Raw genomic sequence first — 17364 nt, 5'->3', positions numbered from 1 at the left:
AATTGTTAGCTGGGACCTGATACATAAGGGGTAAGGATAACATAATATCTCAGCGAGATTTAACTCAAAGTATTTTTTGAGAAATTACAGTTATGTTATGTAACAGCAGCTACCAAATTATTTTCAACTAAACTAGCTAGTTGTGGGTGTAACTAAGTGATCTATTGTAACTCCTCTTATTGTTGACTGATGGTACATAGTAGGACATAACTGGCTAGCTAGAACAACATACCAGCTGGCTAGAACAGCATTCTCAACCTGGTCTGAGTTTTCAGATTCTGTATGTAAATCCGAGTCAATCCATTTAGTATGGTTGGGGTGGATGGGTGAGGTAAAACACAAATGTCTAGTAACCCAAAGGTTGCGAGTTCAAATATCATCAAGGACAACTTCAGCATTTAAGCTAATTAGCAACTTTAACTACTTTTTATGTTAGGGGACAGGGCCATGGGAAGGGTTAGCTAACTCCTAAACGTAACCCTAACCTAGCTAACATTAGTGAGCTAGCTAATGTAAGCAACCTAGCTAGAATTCGTAACATATTGTACGTTTTGCTAAGAATTGTATTTAGTAACATATACAAAATGGATGATGCACATGAACAAATTAATACATACCATACGAAATGTAACATATCATACTAAATTATGTTTCTTTGATTTACGTACACAATAATACGAATTACTCTGAGACCAGTTTGACATTCTGGGTCAGAATTTGTTGTAGTTAAGGAAGTAATTAATAAATGACCACGAAGAAGCCAATGACATGTTATCAGAAATAAGAAACTAACAAGCTTTAATACACAGGGGCACTTTATCACATTACAGCATTGGACCTCACCAATACCATTTATATTATGTAGTTAATTAACGCCAGTTAACGTTCGCTTGTCCCAGGATGTTTTTGGCCTACTAGCTAGCTAGCCACTCGTAATAGCAGAAAAAGTTTGCCAGCTTAGCTCCCACAACAGCGCCACATATCTTTGATATCACCCAAACACTATGGCCAACAAAACCAATGCTTTTATCAAAATATAAGAACGTGTTTAATACACCTGAACCCCGTTAATAATAAATAACTTTGACAAACGGCCCCTGCTTGGCTTTTGTTCTCAGCAGGAAGCGTATGCCTAGGCCTACACACAACGTTAGCTAACTGGCTAACTATCTAGTTGTGCTAATAGAACACAATTCCATGGCCCTCGCGAGTCACAGCAGCAAGTCTGGGCTGCTTGTTACAAATAGTTAGTAACTACACCAGTCTGTACACAACACAGATTAATAAATAGGCTAACATGAATATAGTATCCATTAGAGGTCGACTTCCACGTTTTCATAACAATCGGAAATCGGTATTTTTGGGCACCGATTTGCCGATTATTATTTTTACACCTTTATTTAATCTTTATTTAACTAGGCAAGTCAATTAAGAACACATTCATATTTTCAATGACGGCCTAGGAACGGGCAGAACGACATATTTTTAACCTTGTCAGCTCGGGGAATCAATCTTGCATTGATTACATTGCACTCCACGAGGAGCCTGCCTGTTAGCGAATGCAGTAAGCTAAGGTAAGTTGCTAGCTAGCATTAAACTTATCTTATAAAAAACAATCAATCAATGACTGTAATTGCTCCAATGTGTACTTAACCATAAACATCAATGCCTTTCTTAAGATCAATACACAAGTATATATTTTTAAACCTGCATATTTAGCTTAAAGAAATCCAGGTTAGCAGGCAATATTAACCAGGTGAAATTATGTAATTTCTCTTGCGTTCATTGCACGCAGAGTCATGGTATATGCAACAGTTTGGGCCGCCTGGCTCTTTGCGAACTAATTTGCCAGAACTTTACGTAATTATGACAACATTGAAGGTTGTGCAATGTAACAGGAATATTTAGACTCATGGATGCCACCCGTTAGATAAAATACGGAACGGAATAAACGTTTTGTTTTCGAGGTGATAGTTTCTAGATTAGTCAAAGGTATATGGTTTAGAGAGAAATAGTCGACGCGTTATAATTCCTGTAATAACTTGCGGCTGAATTTGAAAGGGGTTCCTTCGTTATTTTACCGTTCATGTCTTCCATAGAGAATGTCTTGATCTACTTCAAATAAGGTCTGTGTTTCGTGCAGGCTTAAACCGCCTCGACGTTTTGATACCGTGTATATTTCACTAGGATAAGGTAACGTTTGTCAACATATTTTCATAAATCCACTCTACAATTTTTATCTTCGCTTATAATTAGCCAATATTGATCAGAGTTACCTTGTCCTATGGATATCTACAGTTATAAAATTGGCACGGTGATGTAAGCCTACACGAAACACAGACCTTATTTTAAGTGAATCTTAAAATATCCTATGGAATAAATGAAGGAACCGCTTTTCAGATTTTGCTAAAAGGTGTCATGGGAATTATGACTCGCACTTTGGTTGTCAATTCTTACCATGCCCATTATTAAAATAAGATTTCCTGCATTAGGAAATTAAAGTTTTTGTTTTCAACATTCATCACAGGTAACTTAATCTATTTTTATTCAAACAGTTGAGAGTATTTGTCTCCTAAGCAAACTATTCAGTATCATTGTCACTTCAGAGCTGCGTGTGTGTATTTATGTATTATATTAAGTTAAAATAAGTGTTCATTGTTCATTCAGTATTGTTGCACTTGTCATTATTACAAAAATGTGTGTGTATGATATTGTAATGAAACAGGCAGGGAGCAGGTCTCGAACCCTCGACCTCCTAGCCCGAGGTCCGGCGCGCTATCGACTGTGCCGCAAAAGCATGCTCGTGCGGCAGAGTCGATTTCCGCGCTCATGAACCCAGGGTCGTTACAATATATATTTTTTAATAAAATGTATAATAAATAAATCGGCCGATTAATCGTTATCGGCTTTTTTTGTCCTCCAATAATCGGTATTGGCATTGAAAAATCATAATTGGTCGACCTCTAGTATCCATATAAGAAAGCAACTAGCCATGCCGCCAAACCGGCATCGATCTCTATAGCTAACCGTTAGCAGGCACAAATTGTCCCCGGCCCGACAAAAAGATACACATTGAGTCGCTGTCTGTAGGATAATTCCTTGTCTGGATCAAGCCCCGCACGACGAGATGGGCTATTCTCGATCTGTTCTCGGGTGAAGTACCATTTGTTGTTTGTTCCAGAAGGAGAAGGGAACGAAGCCGCCATTACTGAGGACAATATTTTAGACTCGTGGTACGTCACAGGAACTGACGTCAATGGTGTGGATGGCGTACATATGCCATATGTCCCTAAACATAATTTCTTAACATCTGTGGCAAATAAATGAAACCTATCGTGTCCATGGCCTGACAGAAAAGTAAATGCAAAGGGCCTACAATCAGCAGACAAGGGTGAGTTAATCTATAACATATTCCCGGTTTGGACGTGGGATGCAGAATATCGCCTCGTCTGGGGACTGTTTTGTATTATTGCAGGTGTGATGGTCTGGTCACTTTTACAGTCGCGGAATAACCACCCTTCAATCACACTTCAGTAGTGGATAATTCAGCCTACCAATTGAGGAGCTGTGAACGTCAGACGACCATGTCCCCTATGAAGAACTCCGGGGCCTGCTGTGTCCGAGTGTTTCTACCTCCCTGCCTGGATCAATGCTCCCTCCGCTCAAGATAGCCCTTCTGAACAGCCCATCTGAAGGTGTGGAAGACATCGCCCAATAAAGCCAACATTTTTGGTTCGATTTTAAAAGCGACCGAGATTCTATTTAGAAATTGCTATTTAAAATAAATCCATTACTATTCTTATTACTACTCAGCAGAATGACACAAACCAACCCGGTCTCAGGACACTTCATATTATCCTGTATATAAATCCGAGTCACTTGGTGTGTATTAATTTGTGGATGTCCATCATACATTTTATGGTACGAATTTGAAAAACATATGGTACGAATTGAGGTTAGGGGAAGGGTTGGCAAACATGCTAAGTAATTGCAAAGTAGCTAAAAAGTAGTTAAAGTTGCTATCTTGGGGGACCCAATGAGGCGGGTGCCCTGCTACCAGGCCGTGTACTCCACTTGGTACAACTAGATGATAATCAAGTAGCAAACCCATAGAAAGAATCACAGAAAATAATTGAAAACGACTTTAATGACAAAATGTAATGCAACTGATAATTGCCAAGCTATATACAGTACATTTCAGTTCTGTTTGCAACAAAATAAAATAAAAACATCTGTAAATACCACAATTTACACAGTCACATTTCCAAATCGTTCAGAACGCTTCCGTTTCTTTGCCTGTGGGAAAAAAATGTAACCACTAAAAAAAAATCTCTACGGTATTAAGTATCAAAGAAATTGTATAATACCTGTATTGATTCAATACAGAATGTGAAAACATACCTCAACGTCAGGTGTAACCACAGCGAGGATCCCAAATCTTTCTTTCCGCTTCTTCAGCTTTTCATCTTCCTCAACCTGTAACACACAAGCATTTTGCTACACCCACAATAACATCTGCTAAATGTGTATGTGACCAATAAAATGTGATTTGACATATGGTCTTAAATATTTAACTTGGAGGTGGTTTAATCAGAAATGCTGAAGTGTAATAATCACAAAGTTGCAATTGAGTATTTCTTACAGGATGCCCTGTAGTCAAAAATACACACTATACAGTTCATTAGGTACACCACCCCATTCACGAAAATGGATCGCCCCTACAGACAGTACGTTACTTGGCTGTGGCTTGTTATATAAACCAGGCAGAGGCATTCAGTTACTGTTCGATAGAACGTTAGACTTGTCAAAAGGAGTGACCTAAGCAACTGAGTGTGGTATAATCTACGGTGCCAGGTGCACCGGATCCAGTATCTCAAACTTCCGCACTCCTGGGCTTTTCAAGCATGACGGTGTCTAAGGTTTACCAAGAATGGTGCAGCAAACAAAAAAACATCTGGTCAGCAGCACTCCTGTGGGTGAAAACATGTTGAGGTTAAAGGAGAATGGCAAGAATCGTGCAAGCTAACAGGCGGGCCACAAACAGGCAAATAACGGCGCAGAGCGGCATCTCGGAACACACAACTCATCAATCCCGGTCACAGATGGGCTATTGCAGCAGACGATCACACCGGGATCCATTCCCATCAGCTAAAAACAACAAGTGGCTCCAGTGGGCACGCGATCAAACACTGGACAATTTGAGGAGTGGAAAAACATTGCATGGAACATGACAGCGAATTCAGTTTACTTGAGTGGCCTGCGCAGTCCCCAGACCTCAACCCAATAGAGCATCTTTGGGATGAGATGGAAAAGGCTGTCCGCAGCATGAATGTACCTCCGTACAATCTACAACAACTGCGTGATGCTATCGCACTAACATGGACTAACATCCCTGTGAAATGTTTCCGACACCTTTTAGAAAGCCCTGATGAATTCAGGCTGTTCTGGAGGCAAAGGGGGGGGGGGTCTAAGGCAGTACTAGATAGGTGTACCTAATAAGCTGTCCAGGGAGGATAGAAGCTGCCCTATCCCTAGGCGCTCACCTTCTTGGAAACTGAAGAAACGTTCCCGCCAAATCGCTCTGCTCGCTTTTTTAGCTGTTCAACGCTGACCGCCTACACAGAACACAGAGATAGATGCTTGATTAAATCTTCTGGGTCACTTATGGTTACATTATTTAAATGAGGGGAGGTCACTGTTAATCACATATTTGGATTACTCACAGTGGATTTATTCACAGTAACACCTTTGATAGAGAGAAACACTAATTAAAACCAGAGTGCAAATGCAGGAGAAAACATAATTACTTGTAATAATGAGGTTGTTCAACACTTGTTTATAAACTGACTGCAGGTTATGGTTCTTGGATTTAAAAAAATAAAACCACATGAGAACTGTGAAAATGACTGGAAGATTCACACTGACCTGGGGTGGAAGTTGGAGGTGCAGCAGCGGGCAAACCAAACCTGAACACAATACATATTTAATCAAATCAAAGTTTATTTGTCACGTGCGCCAAATACAACAGATGTAGACCTTAGTGAAACGCTTACTTACAGGCTCTAACCAATATTGCAAAAAAGGTATAAGGTTAACAATAGGTAAGTAAATAAAACAGTAAAAAGACAGGCTATATACAGTAGCGAGGCTACATACAGACAGGTTAGTCAGGCTGATTGAGGTAGTATGTACATGTAGATATGGTTAAAGTGACAATGCATATATATATGATGAACAGAGAATAGCAGTAGTGTAAAAGAGGGGTTGGCAGGTAGTGGGACACAATGCAGATAGCCCGGTTTGCCAATGTGCTGGAGCACTGGTTTGTCTGCCCAATTGAGCTAGTATGTACATGAATGTATAGTTAAATTGACTATGCATATATGAGAGTAGCAGCAGCGTAAAGGGGGGGTTGGGGGGGAACACAATGCAAATTGTCAATATAGGTTAATAGATATGCCCAATCAATAGTGTGGGGAATATTTGTGGGATACTGACCGGGCAGCACGTATGGCCTTCTTGCCATCAGCTGACGCAGGGACATTGAAGCGTTCTGCTCTTTTCTGTACCCTCTGGGAAAACAGGATAAAACATTTTAATTATAAGGTTAGCACACCACCATTGCATTGAAGACTTGTCATGACTGGTGAGAGTGCAGCAAGCATCATATTACCTCATCCACAGACGCTGGGGGTGTGATTTTTACCACTTTCTTTTCAGCCGTCCTAAAACACATTAAAATCACATGATTACATCAGATCATCAGGAAAATGGAGAGAAAATGTCACTCTTCAATGTGTGTTCACATAAAAGGAAAAAAACTTACTCCTCAGACACTATGGGTTTCTTGTCATTATCCTCAGTGATGGCATCCTCTTTCGTGAGGTCCTACATGTTCAAATGCATAAAGCAGCATCAAGAAATGCACCTATGATTTTACATTTATTTTCCTAGCAGATATTTCACCAAAGCAATTGCAGCATGTACAAAGTGACTTTATACTGTATGATCAAAATTCTACTGGACATGGTGGAACCCATCTAATCCATACATCAAGGGCCATTGCTGCTATAGTGGTTTAAAACCAGGCTTACCTCTGGCTCTTCTCCCAGAACATCATCTTCATTTAGGCCCATGTCATCCTCTGTTTAGGATGAAAATCAGGCTTATGATTCACTTGACCATTTCATAGACTGGGTAGACTTTTCACCATATTGCTCACACCTTTTAAAAATAAAAGGGTGTCAAGGGGTAGGGGCTAGTAGAAGTTGATTTGGAATTCAGCAAGTTACACTTTCATAGCCCAATTAAAATCATCAAGTTTGCAGATGACAACAGCCTGATTACCAAAAATGACGAGACAGCCTACAGGAAGGAGGTGAGTGCCTTGGCGGAGTGGTGCTAGGAAAATAACCTCAACAAAACAAAGGAGCTGATCGTGGCCTCAGGAGAGAGCAGAGGGAGCACGCACCCATCCACATCGATGGGGCCACAGTGGAGACGGTGAAAAGCTTAAAGTACCTCAACATACACATCACTGACAATCTGAAATGGTCCACCCATACAGACGATGTAGCGAACAAGGCGCAACAGGAGGTTGAAGAAATTTGGCCCCTACGACCCTCACATTTTTACCGATGCACCATTGAGAGCATCTTGTCAGGCTGTATCATTGCCTACATCTTGTCGGCCTGTAGCATTGCCGGGTACGGTAACTGCACCGTACACAACCGCAAGGCTATCCAGAGGGTGGTGCGGTCAGCCCAACATATCACACTGCCTGCCCTTCAGGATATCTACAGCACCCAGTGTCACAGGAAGGCCAATTACATAATCAAGGACCTCAGCCAAATGAGCCACAGATTGTTCACCCTACTATCATCCACAAGGCGAGGTTAGTACAGGTGCATCCAAACTGGGACCAAGAGACTGAAAAACATCTTCTATCTCAAGACAATCAGACTTAAATAGCCATCACTAGCCGGCCTCCACCCAGTATCCTGCCCTGAACTTAGTCACTAGCTGGCTATCACCCGGTCACTCATCCCTGCACCTTAGAGGCTGATGCCCCATGTACATAGACATGGAACACTTGTCACTTCAATAAATGTTTAATACCATTTTCCCCATTTCATATGTATATCCTGTATTCTAGTCAAGGCCATGCTATTCAACTATTGCTGTACATATACTATTCTATTCACGTATTCTTCAGATGTACTACATATTATATCCACACTGTCCATAAATCCCATCACACACACACTCAACTCCAACATGGCTCATCCTAATATTTCTTAATTCCACTTTCATACTTTTAGACTTGTGTGTCGTTAGATATTACTGCACTGTTGGAGCTAGGAACACAAGCATTCCGCTACATCCGCAATAACATCTGCTATATGTGTATGCGACCAATAAAATGTGATTTGATTGACATCGGCTGATTTGATATCAGCTGATGTAAAAGGGCTGTATAAATACATTTGATTGATTGGAAACAGCACCAGGCTTTATTAGAGTATGGGAACCTGACCCCATGTGTATTTAGTCCATACATTATTGCATGCTCACCATGTTCCTCCAGATAAGCCTGTAGTCGTGTGATCAGTTCCACTTTGTTGCCCTTCACATCTAGACCCCTGGTTTCACACTCATGCTTCAGTTCAGCAAGCTGTGGGAGAGACATGAGTGTAGATTACATTTGAGAGGATGTCCTACTAAATGGCAATTTTTGCAATTCAAATGTTACTGCCCAACAGCGAAGTGCTTGAACGTTAGGCCAAACATCCTGTACAATTTCATTCATTCACTTGTAGTCGCGCATGCGCTGATGTCAGTTGCCAACTTCACAGCCGTAGCAGAGCAAACTTTGGCCCTCGTTGAATAACAAAGGCACCCCAACCCAATACACGCGTGGATATCTCAAACCTCCAAATGCCTTGTTAGCTAGCTACACCGTGCAGCAAGCATGGACTATTTCCATCCTGTCCGCTAGCATCTGCTAGCTAGCTACCTACGACTCTTTGTGTCCGAAGATCCCCAGCGTGCTAGATCATGATTTACAATGTAAAGATAGCTAACAACATACAATACTTGATTTCCCCAAAATATAATACCGGTATTAGACGTTTCAAACTAAACTAAAATGGGTTAACAACCTTAAGTTTCTGGAGCTCCACAACTTCAGCCATCTTGCTTTGTTGTAGTGGTAGGTCATTCGCGAACGAACGACTCTCTTTGAACGGCTCTTTTTGGTGACCGTCGGGAACCGAATTGCAGCTGTGAACGAGCCGTTAATTTGGCTTCCTGATTTGCTTAGCCTACTGTTATTGCTTTTTGAGCCCCAGAAACCAGACATCGATTCATCTGCTGACAAATTATAAAAATATTCACTGAAGATGGAAATTGCTCAGTGCAGGAACAATCTAGTGAGGAGCCTCAGTCTAGTTCGGGCTCATTTTTTCAGTGCATTACATTTTTTTCTCAATTAGTTTTTGCAGGCCATCTAATAATCTGGTCAGGTAAAAGTGTATTTGAACTCAAATTTCACGATCTGGTAGGCAACTTTTTACGATTTAAATTATATATTGACAATTTTATCATGGTTTTAGGTTAATTCCTAAGAACTACTGAACGAAAAGCCCGTTGGGAGCAAAATTAACGGCTCCTTAGGTGAATGGAGACAAATCACCGAAAAGACTCGGAATGCCCGTTACGACTTGGATAATTAAATGCGGAATCTGTTTCATCCATCAGAAATCGACCCGTCTGCTTCTTCAGTAAAATTTCAACCGCTTTGAGTTGGTACATTGCTATCATAAATCTTTTTTTGTTTTTTGTGTGTAAATTCTGTGTAACTTTAGTAATTTGCTTTGACACAATGAAATGTATAGCCCAGTTTTTCATGTAAAATATCTTTATTGATAGGCCTAAATCGTTAATTATATACATTGATCCTTACTTTTTTTATCCAACAGATTTAGAAGGGAAAAATTAAACAATGTGACTCCAATACATGCGGTATAATCAATGGAATTTCGGATATGCCAATGCGTTGCGTCACAGATGGTACAGTATTCTCACTACATTATGATGCATATGTATTGACAAATAATCATTTTCAGAGGCATTTTGCTCTTTCCTGTCATGCTGTGCAATGGAGAACAACGTTTTTAAAAGCAGTCAAGTAAACACTTTTGCTTTCACCTTTGCATTTTGCTAAACTTGTAAACAATTGTCTAGCCTAAGTATTGTGTAATTGAAAAGGTAAAATAGACGATTGTGTACTCCAATAATATGAAGTCTGAACATAAACTGTAGGACTATGTGAATCAAGCCTAATTGTCATCAAAGTTTACAAGTCCCATGCGCTGAACTGAGCTACAAAGGACTACAAAGTGAACTATTCTTGTGTGATGAGTAACCTTGCCTGAAATGTGTGTTATCTGTCTGAGCTAATGCCTAGATTTAAGCTCAGTGGGCTAACACATTCTTGTGACATGCAGATTAACCTCGGTTCAAACCCAGTCAGTCTCATGGTTGATGCTAGGCGGTATCCTTGGGACATCCTATGGATCCGACCCCTGGCAACAACCCTCTGGCCAACACACACAGTGAGGGAGTTCTATTACGCTGGCCCGGGTTGAACCAGGCAATGGCCAGTCACATCATTGGGTGAAAGCAGGAAGGAAGGAGCACCCTTCTCAATACAACAGTAATCTGCACCAGTCGGTCATGTTGTCAACAAGGCAGCATGGTGCATCTTCCAGAAACACATCTCTTTTGCATAAAATAGATGTTTGAATTTTCAAACTAGTTTTCATTGGGAAGGCAGATAAAGCGTTTTTATCAAAGCAATCACTTTTGCATGTGAAAACACATAATCCTACTCATCACTCCATGAGCTTAATAATTACGTCACTTTTGTTTTGAGCCGACTTCGCATTCGGCCAGAGCGGGGCACCTGGCTCACCCCCAGGAGGCGGTGCGGTTCCAAAACGAATGCAATCACTTTTCAACCAGTTCAAACTCCTCCCACCGAGGTAACCCGGGCCACATAAACTAATCCCCTCAGTCTTGTGGTGTGGATATGATCTGGGTTCAATCACAGTCAGTCTCATTGGTGCCATTGGACCTTGATCGCACAGTTGATGTCTATCAGCTGCTGGGGTGTTGTGAGAGGAGGTCAGGGGAGGGGTGAAGTGTAGCGGTGGTTCCGTGAACAGAATAACCTTGCCTAATACTTGAGCTAGAGCCTAGGCATTCGCTCAGCAGTGGGCTAACACAGTCTTGTGGCATGCAGATGACTCCAGTTCAAACTCAGACACAGTGGCGTGTATTCATAGATGCCAAGGGAAGCCAGGCTTTCCCAAATATTTAACCAATAAAAATATAAAATAATTAATCTTTTCTCTCTGTGTTATCATAATTATCCATAAATTCGCAAGTGGCTGAATCTGATTGATTTTTAGATTTTTTTTGGCCAATCAGCATTGAGCTGAGCTCAACTGTGGGTTGCCCTGGTGCAGCAAAATGCCCCCCAAGGGAGGCCGATTTGGCTTCACACCAATCAAATCACATCCTGAGCAAAACTTCATCATTGTCAGAAAAAGGTGTTGATTTCTAATCTTCTTGTGTTGATGTCTTGCAGTAGCTAGTTTGCTAAATCGGCCCTTTCCTGAGGCATGGATGGAAATGGGGATTTGGACTTGAGGTGATGGAGATAGGGATTTGGACTTGAGGTTTTGACTTAATTCTCTGTACAGGCCAATGATTATAACGGCAATTCTGATCTAACCATAAATTCATGCCACTGGCCTGAGACGATTGAAGTTCAATATGTAGCCTAGTAGACTCACATTAACTAGCTAGCTAACATAATTGGTTCATTGTTGCCAAATGTGAGGAAGTTAGGACAGCACAAATTGTAGCTAGGTAGCCTATGAAAACAAACTAAAAGCGTGGGTTTGAATCTTGAAGCATGGATTCCGATTGGTCAGAACAGCATTGAATAGACCTTAGCATGGATACTTCCTGTTTGAGTTTCTGCCTATAGGAAGGGAGGAGCAAAATGGAGTCGTGATCAGATTTGCCGAAGGAAGGGCGGGGGAGGGCCTTCTAGGCATCTCGAAAAGTTGAGTAGCAGTGGTCCAATGTTTTACCAGCACGAGTACTACAGTCAATGTATTGGTAGAACTTTGATAGCGTTTTCCTCAAATTTGCTTTGTTAAAATCCCCAGCTACAATAAATGTGGCCTTAGGATATGTATTTTCCAGTTTGCATAAAGTCCAGTGTTGTTCTTTGACGGCTGTCGTGGTATCTGCTTGAGGAGGAATATTGACCACAGTCAATGTGTTGGTAGAACTTCAGTAACGTTTTCCTCATTTGCTTTGTTAAAATCCACAGCTACAATAAATGCGGCCTCAGGATCTGTGGTTTCCAGTTTGAATAAACTCAAGTGTAGTTCTTTCAGGGCCATCGTGGTATCGGCTTGAGGGGGAATATACACATTACATTACATTACATTTACATTTAAGTCATTTAGCAGACGCTCTTATCCAGAGCGACTTACAAATTGGTGCATTCACCTTATGACATCCAGTGGAACAGCCACTTTACAATAGTGCATCAAGATCTTTTAGGGGGGGGGGGGGGGGGGGTCAGGAGGATTGCTTTATCCTATCCTAGGTATTCCTTAAAGAGGTGGGGTTTCAGGTGTCTCCGGAAGGTGGTGATTGACTCCGCTGTCCTGGCGTCGTGAGGGAGTTTGTTCCACCATTGGGGGGCCAGAGCAGCGAACAGTTTTGACTGGGCTGAGCGGGAACTATACTTCCTCAGTGGTAGGGAGGCGAGCAGGCCAGAGGTGGATGAACGCAGTGCCCTTGTTTGGGTGTAGGGCCTGATCAGAGCCTGGAGGTACTGAGGTGCCGTTCCCCTCACAGCTCCGTAGGCAAGCACCATGGTCTTGTAGCGGATGCGAGCTTCAACTGGAAGCCAGTGGAGAGAGTGGAGGAGCGGGGTGACGTGAGAGAACTTGGGAAGGTTGAACACCAGACGGGCTGCGGCGTTCTGGATGAGTTGTAGGGGTTTAATGGCACAGGCAGGGAGCCCAGCCAACAGCGAGTTGCAGTAATCCAGACGGGAGATGACAAGTGCCTGGATTAGGACCTGCGCCGCTTCCTGTGTGAGGCAGGGTCGTACTCTGCGGATGTTGTAGAGCATGAACCTACAGGAACGGGCCACCGCCTTGATGTTAGTTGAGAACGACAGGGTGTTGTCCAGGATCACGCCAAGGTTCTTAGCGCTCTGGGAGGAGGACACAATGGAGTTGTCAACCGTGATGGCGAGATCATGGAACGGGCAGTCCTTCCCCGGGAGGAAGAGCAGCTCCGTCTTGCCGAGGTTCAGCTTGAGGTGGTGATCCGTCATCCACACTGATATGTCTGCCAGACATGCAGAGATGCGATTCGCCACCTGGTCATCAGAAGGGGGAAAGGAGAAGATTAATTGTGTGTCGTCTGCATAGCAATGATAGGAGAGACCATGTGAGGTTATGACAGAGCCAAGTGACTTGGTGTATAGCGAGAATAGGAGAGGGCCTAGAACAGAGCCCTGGGGGACACCAGTGGTGAGAGCGCGTGGTGAGGAGACAGATTCTCGCCACGCCACCTGGTAGGAGCGACCTGTCAGGTAGGACGCAATCCAAGCGTGGGCTGCGCCGGAGATGCCCAACTCGGAGAGGGTGGAGAGGAGGCTGTGACTATAACCCCCAAAAATTCTCTTGGGCGGTAATATGGTCGGCATTTCATTGTGAGGTATTCTAGGTCGGGTGAACAAAAGGACTTGAGTTTCTGTATGTTATATCAATCACACCATGAGTGGTTAATCATGAAACATACACCCCCGCCTTTCTTCTTCTCGGAGAGTTCTTTATTCCTGTCTGCGCGATGTACTGAGAACCCAGATGGCTGTATGGACGGGGACAGTATATCCCGAGAGAGCCATGTTTCCGTGAAACAGAGTATGTCACAATGCCTGATGTCTCTCTGGAAGGAGATCCTCGCCCTGAGCTCGTCTACTTTATTATCCAGAGACTGAACATTAGCAAGTAATATACTCTGAAGCGGTGGATGGTGTGCATGCCTCCACAGTCGGACTAGAAGTCCACTCCAAATACCTCTTCTCTGCCGGCAGTGTTTTGGAGCAACCTTTGGAATAAGTTAAATTGCCCTGGGAGGTATGAACAAAGGATCCAATTCTGAAAAGTGAGGTACCGCTGTTCTGATATCCAAAAGTTATTTCCGGCTGCATCTAATAACACAAAACATTTTCTGGGCTAATAATGTAACAAATAACACACACAAAAAAAATACTGCAAAGTTGCTTAGGAGCTAGAAGCAGAGCTGCCATATCTGTCGGCGCCATCTGTTCTGTTTTTAAGACACTGTTGTTCAGAGGAGCTAGCCAACAACACAGCTAACACAATAACTTCAAACTGAAGCTGGAAAGACTGCAAACTACCTGCACTTAGTTTCATTTGACCTTTTTTCACTTGACATTTCTTTGTATATATCCATAAAAATCATGCCAGCTGATTCGTGATTTTGACTGGCTGAGAAATGCTGTCTGCCTCTCTCTCTCATCCCAAAACCCGACCCCTACACGTTCATTACTATGGGACAGTTGGAGATCAAATTTGAATATTGAAACAATGTTGCAAATGTCGGAGAGACAGACAGCAAGGTTTATACAAATCTCTGCTGTTGAAAACTCACTGTTAGTATAAAATAATTGTTAAATAATGTCTAGATGCTTTTTACAGTGGAGATCAAGTTTTAACTTCCCTGCCTGGACTGATGAGACAGTGGATTACGCAGTCAGATGGAACAGAGTAAATAGGCATTTTAACATCATAGATTTAGCCGGTGGTAACTTGTGGAATAGACACCGGCTGGAATTAGCTTTAAACCAATCAGCATTCAGGATTAGATCCAGCCGTTGTATAAAGAGCAAATATCACAACATAGGTTGTAATATGGCTTTTTTACTGTCTTGGCTTTGTCTTGGAAAATCATATTACAAATATAACACTTACAAGAACTTGTGAATTCAATAAAGGCTTTTAATACAAAATATCAGAAGCCGTGTCAGTCCGCGGAAAAGACCAACTTCCATAAGTACTGGCTCTGTTCTTATACACATACATCAAATGAGTCCATCCCACATGCAAATTAAGTTCCATCCCTTAGTCCATCTGCCACCATTATCTTTCAGTTTAAGCTTCCTGCTTGTTCACGCCCAATAACGCCCATATCTGCTTTCAGTTAGGTTATAATGGTGGCAGGACCCCTTCTTGTCCTAAAAATAATATATGTCCATCTATCCTATGGGCCTATGTCTTTGGCCTTAGCTTGGTGTGCCCTTTGGTATGTTTGCCCTTATTAGGATCAGCAGACTATGTGTCCCTCTAACATTAGTGTGTCCAGCTGTCCTGTGCGCCTATGTGTCGCCTTCTCCTCCTGTGGTCTGATGTACAAATTTATATCTGTCCCTATATGTACCATTTACTCCCACAGCTTCCCCAGTGATTTTACACATGCACCGCTACTGGTCAGACACAGGTCACATAATTAGAATCTCTGTGGCAACAGTAGCCTGGGCCTAGATTTGTTTGTGCTCTTGTCAACTTCATTGCTCTTATAGCTAAGCCAAAAATCATATTTGGCATGACAGTGAGTGGCAGGGAGTTGATATAAAAAAACAAATAGACTGGCACTCAGGCTATGGCAACAGTAGTTCATTGGGCGTCAACCTATGATGACATATCAGGCTCGCCGCCATGTCATAATGGTCGGATGAACTATCACAGGTGAGTTTGTAAGAAATACATTATTGCTATGTTGCTGTTTTCAGGAGAAGACCTCAAAGCCCCTGTGTCAGATACCCTCGCGACCAGAGAAGCAAACTCGTCCACTGAAAGGGAAGCCTCCACAGATCATGATAGAAACAAAGCCGTCAGTGAGCAGCAGATTGCCTGCCATGACAAAGCTTCCGGTCCTACCTGGGGTCGCATTTAAATTTCATAGGGCCAGCTTGGGTAAAAAGGTAAGCAGAACATATATTTAACAGGATACAGTATAACAGTTTTTGAAAGAATGGTGCAGTAGAATAGAAGAAGGGTCCAGTAGAGTGGTGCTTTAGAATGGAAGAAGGATCCAGTAGAATGTTTATTTTTTTTGTTTATATCCTTGTTCCTTCAGTTGTATCAGCCTACATCTGATTTCAACCTCAGTGACCCAAACTGTCACATTATGAGGCCGACGTACAACAGTTTGCATGACCCAAACCTCAATGAATACTTCCATCAGAAGGAAATGCATGAGAAGTTAAAGAAGCGAATCTTCATCACTAAAGAGGACAACGTAAGTTTGAAGTTAATATTATTGTTTCTGAACAGTGTAGTAGAAGACTGTAAGCTTTACCGATAGTTAACTCCAGGAGTATTATAGCAGGAAACATTTTGATTTTCTCTCTTCTCAAGGTTGTATGCTCATTAAAGGAGTATAACACATACAAACATTACCTGGATACGGTCAAGACTGACCATCATAAAACGTACAGCAAAAAGTTGGTATGTGGGCAGTTTGACTGCGTTCTTAAATGTGAACTTCTGTGAAGATCACACATGTTCTTTTCACGAGAAAATGTGAAATGATCATTCATCACTCTAAAAACAATGTAACATGTATTTTATTAGGTAGATAAGTGTTTAAAATGTACAAACATTTTATTTATCCTATTTAAGAAGGAACAGATACTGAGAATGGTTCAGTTGCAAGAGGAAGGCCATATACCTAAGGACGTTACCCTGGAACATATGATAGAGTACTTACTGAATAAAGAAGCACAGAACCTGAAGCATCTGCAGTCAACCATTGGTTCCAGGTAGGCAAGAAGTGCATGAGGTAATAAAGTAGAGTTATATAGGCCTACTCTGTGTTGGCAATGTCATGACTCATCTGTTTAATGTATTGATAGGGACAGGGGACAGAAATATGGCCTGCAAACTGCGTTGTATGACCAAGAGAGAGAGTTTAAAGAGGATTGGGTTTCTATGGAGCGATCCAGGCTGAAACTCATTGAAAAGGATGTGAGGCACGATTTGAACAAGGCGAAGTATATGAAAGAGGCCAAAGAAAAGCGCATCAGAAAGGTACAAATGTCACACTTTCATCATACTTCACAAAACTACCCACAATTATGTTCAAGTTTGAATAAATCACTATTTTTGGACTCTATGTTCTTCACAGAAAATGTGCATTATGGAACAAAAACAGGCTATTCAGTTGAGGATAATGGAA

General features: G+C 42.0%; 1 protein-coding gene across 1 annotated transcript; it reads right to left on the bottom strand.

Moving 5' to 3' along the window:
• Nucleotides 1-4129: 4129 nt before the first annotated feature.
• LOC129829739 (SAP domain-containing ribonucleoprotein-like) lies at nucleotides 4130-9270 on the bottom strand. Its single transcript, XM_055891632.1, has 11 exons — nucleotides 9162-9270; nucleotides 8575-8674; nucleotides 7095-7144; nucleotides 6827-6888; nucleotides 6674-6725; nucleotides 6499-6572; nucleotides 5926-5966; nucleotides 5724-5746; nucleotides 5544-5615; nucleotides 4402-4476; nucleotides 4130-4296 (listed from the first exon to the last, which is right to left on the bottom strand). Exons 1-11 carry the CDS (start codon nucleotides 9192-9194, stop codon nucleotides 4249-4251), a joined length of 630 nt encoding a protein of 209 aa, XP_055747607.1. The 5' UTR covers nucleotides 9195-9270; the 3' UTR covers nucleotides 4130-4248.
• Between the last annotated feature and the right edge of the window lie 8094 nt (nucleotides 9271-17364).

Source organism: Salvelinus fontinalis, chromosome 31, assembly GCF_029448725.1.
Source record: "Salvelinus fontinalis isolate EN_2023a chromosome 31, ASM2944872v1, whole genome shotgun sequence".
NCBI lineage: Eukaryota > Metazoa > Chordata > Actinopteri > Salmoniformes > Salmonidae > Salvelinus > Salvelinus fontinalis.
This window is presented reverse-complemented; position numbering and strand designations above follow the sequence as displayed.

Excerpts from the sequence above, each read along its gene's own strand:
- LOC129829739 (XM_055891632.1), bottom strand. The coding sequence starts at position 9,194 with ATGGCTGAAGTTGTGGAGCTCCAGAAACTTAAG. Across the intron at positions 5,967-6,498 it reads AAGGCCATACGTGCTGCCCG|GTTTGGTTTGCCCGCTGCTG; the intron begins GTCAGTATCCCA and ends TATTGTGTTCAG. Across the intron at positions 4,297-4,401 it reads TGGTTACACCTGACGTTGAG|GCAAAGAAACGGAAGCGTTC; the intron begins GTATGTTTTCAC and ends TTTTTCCCACAG.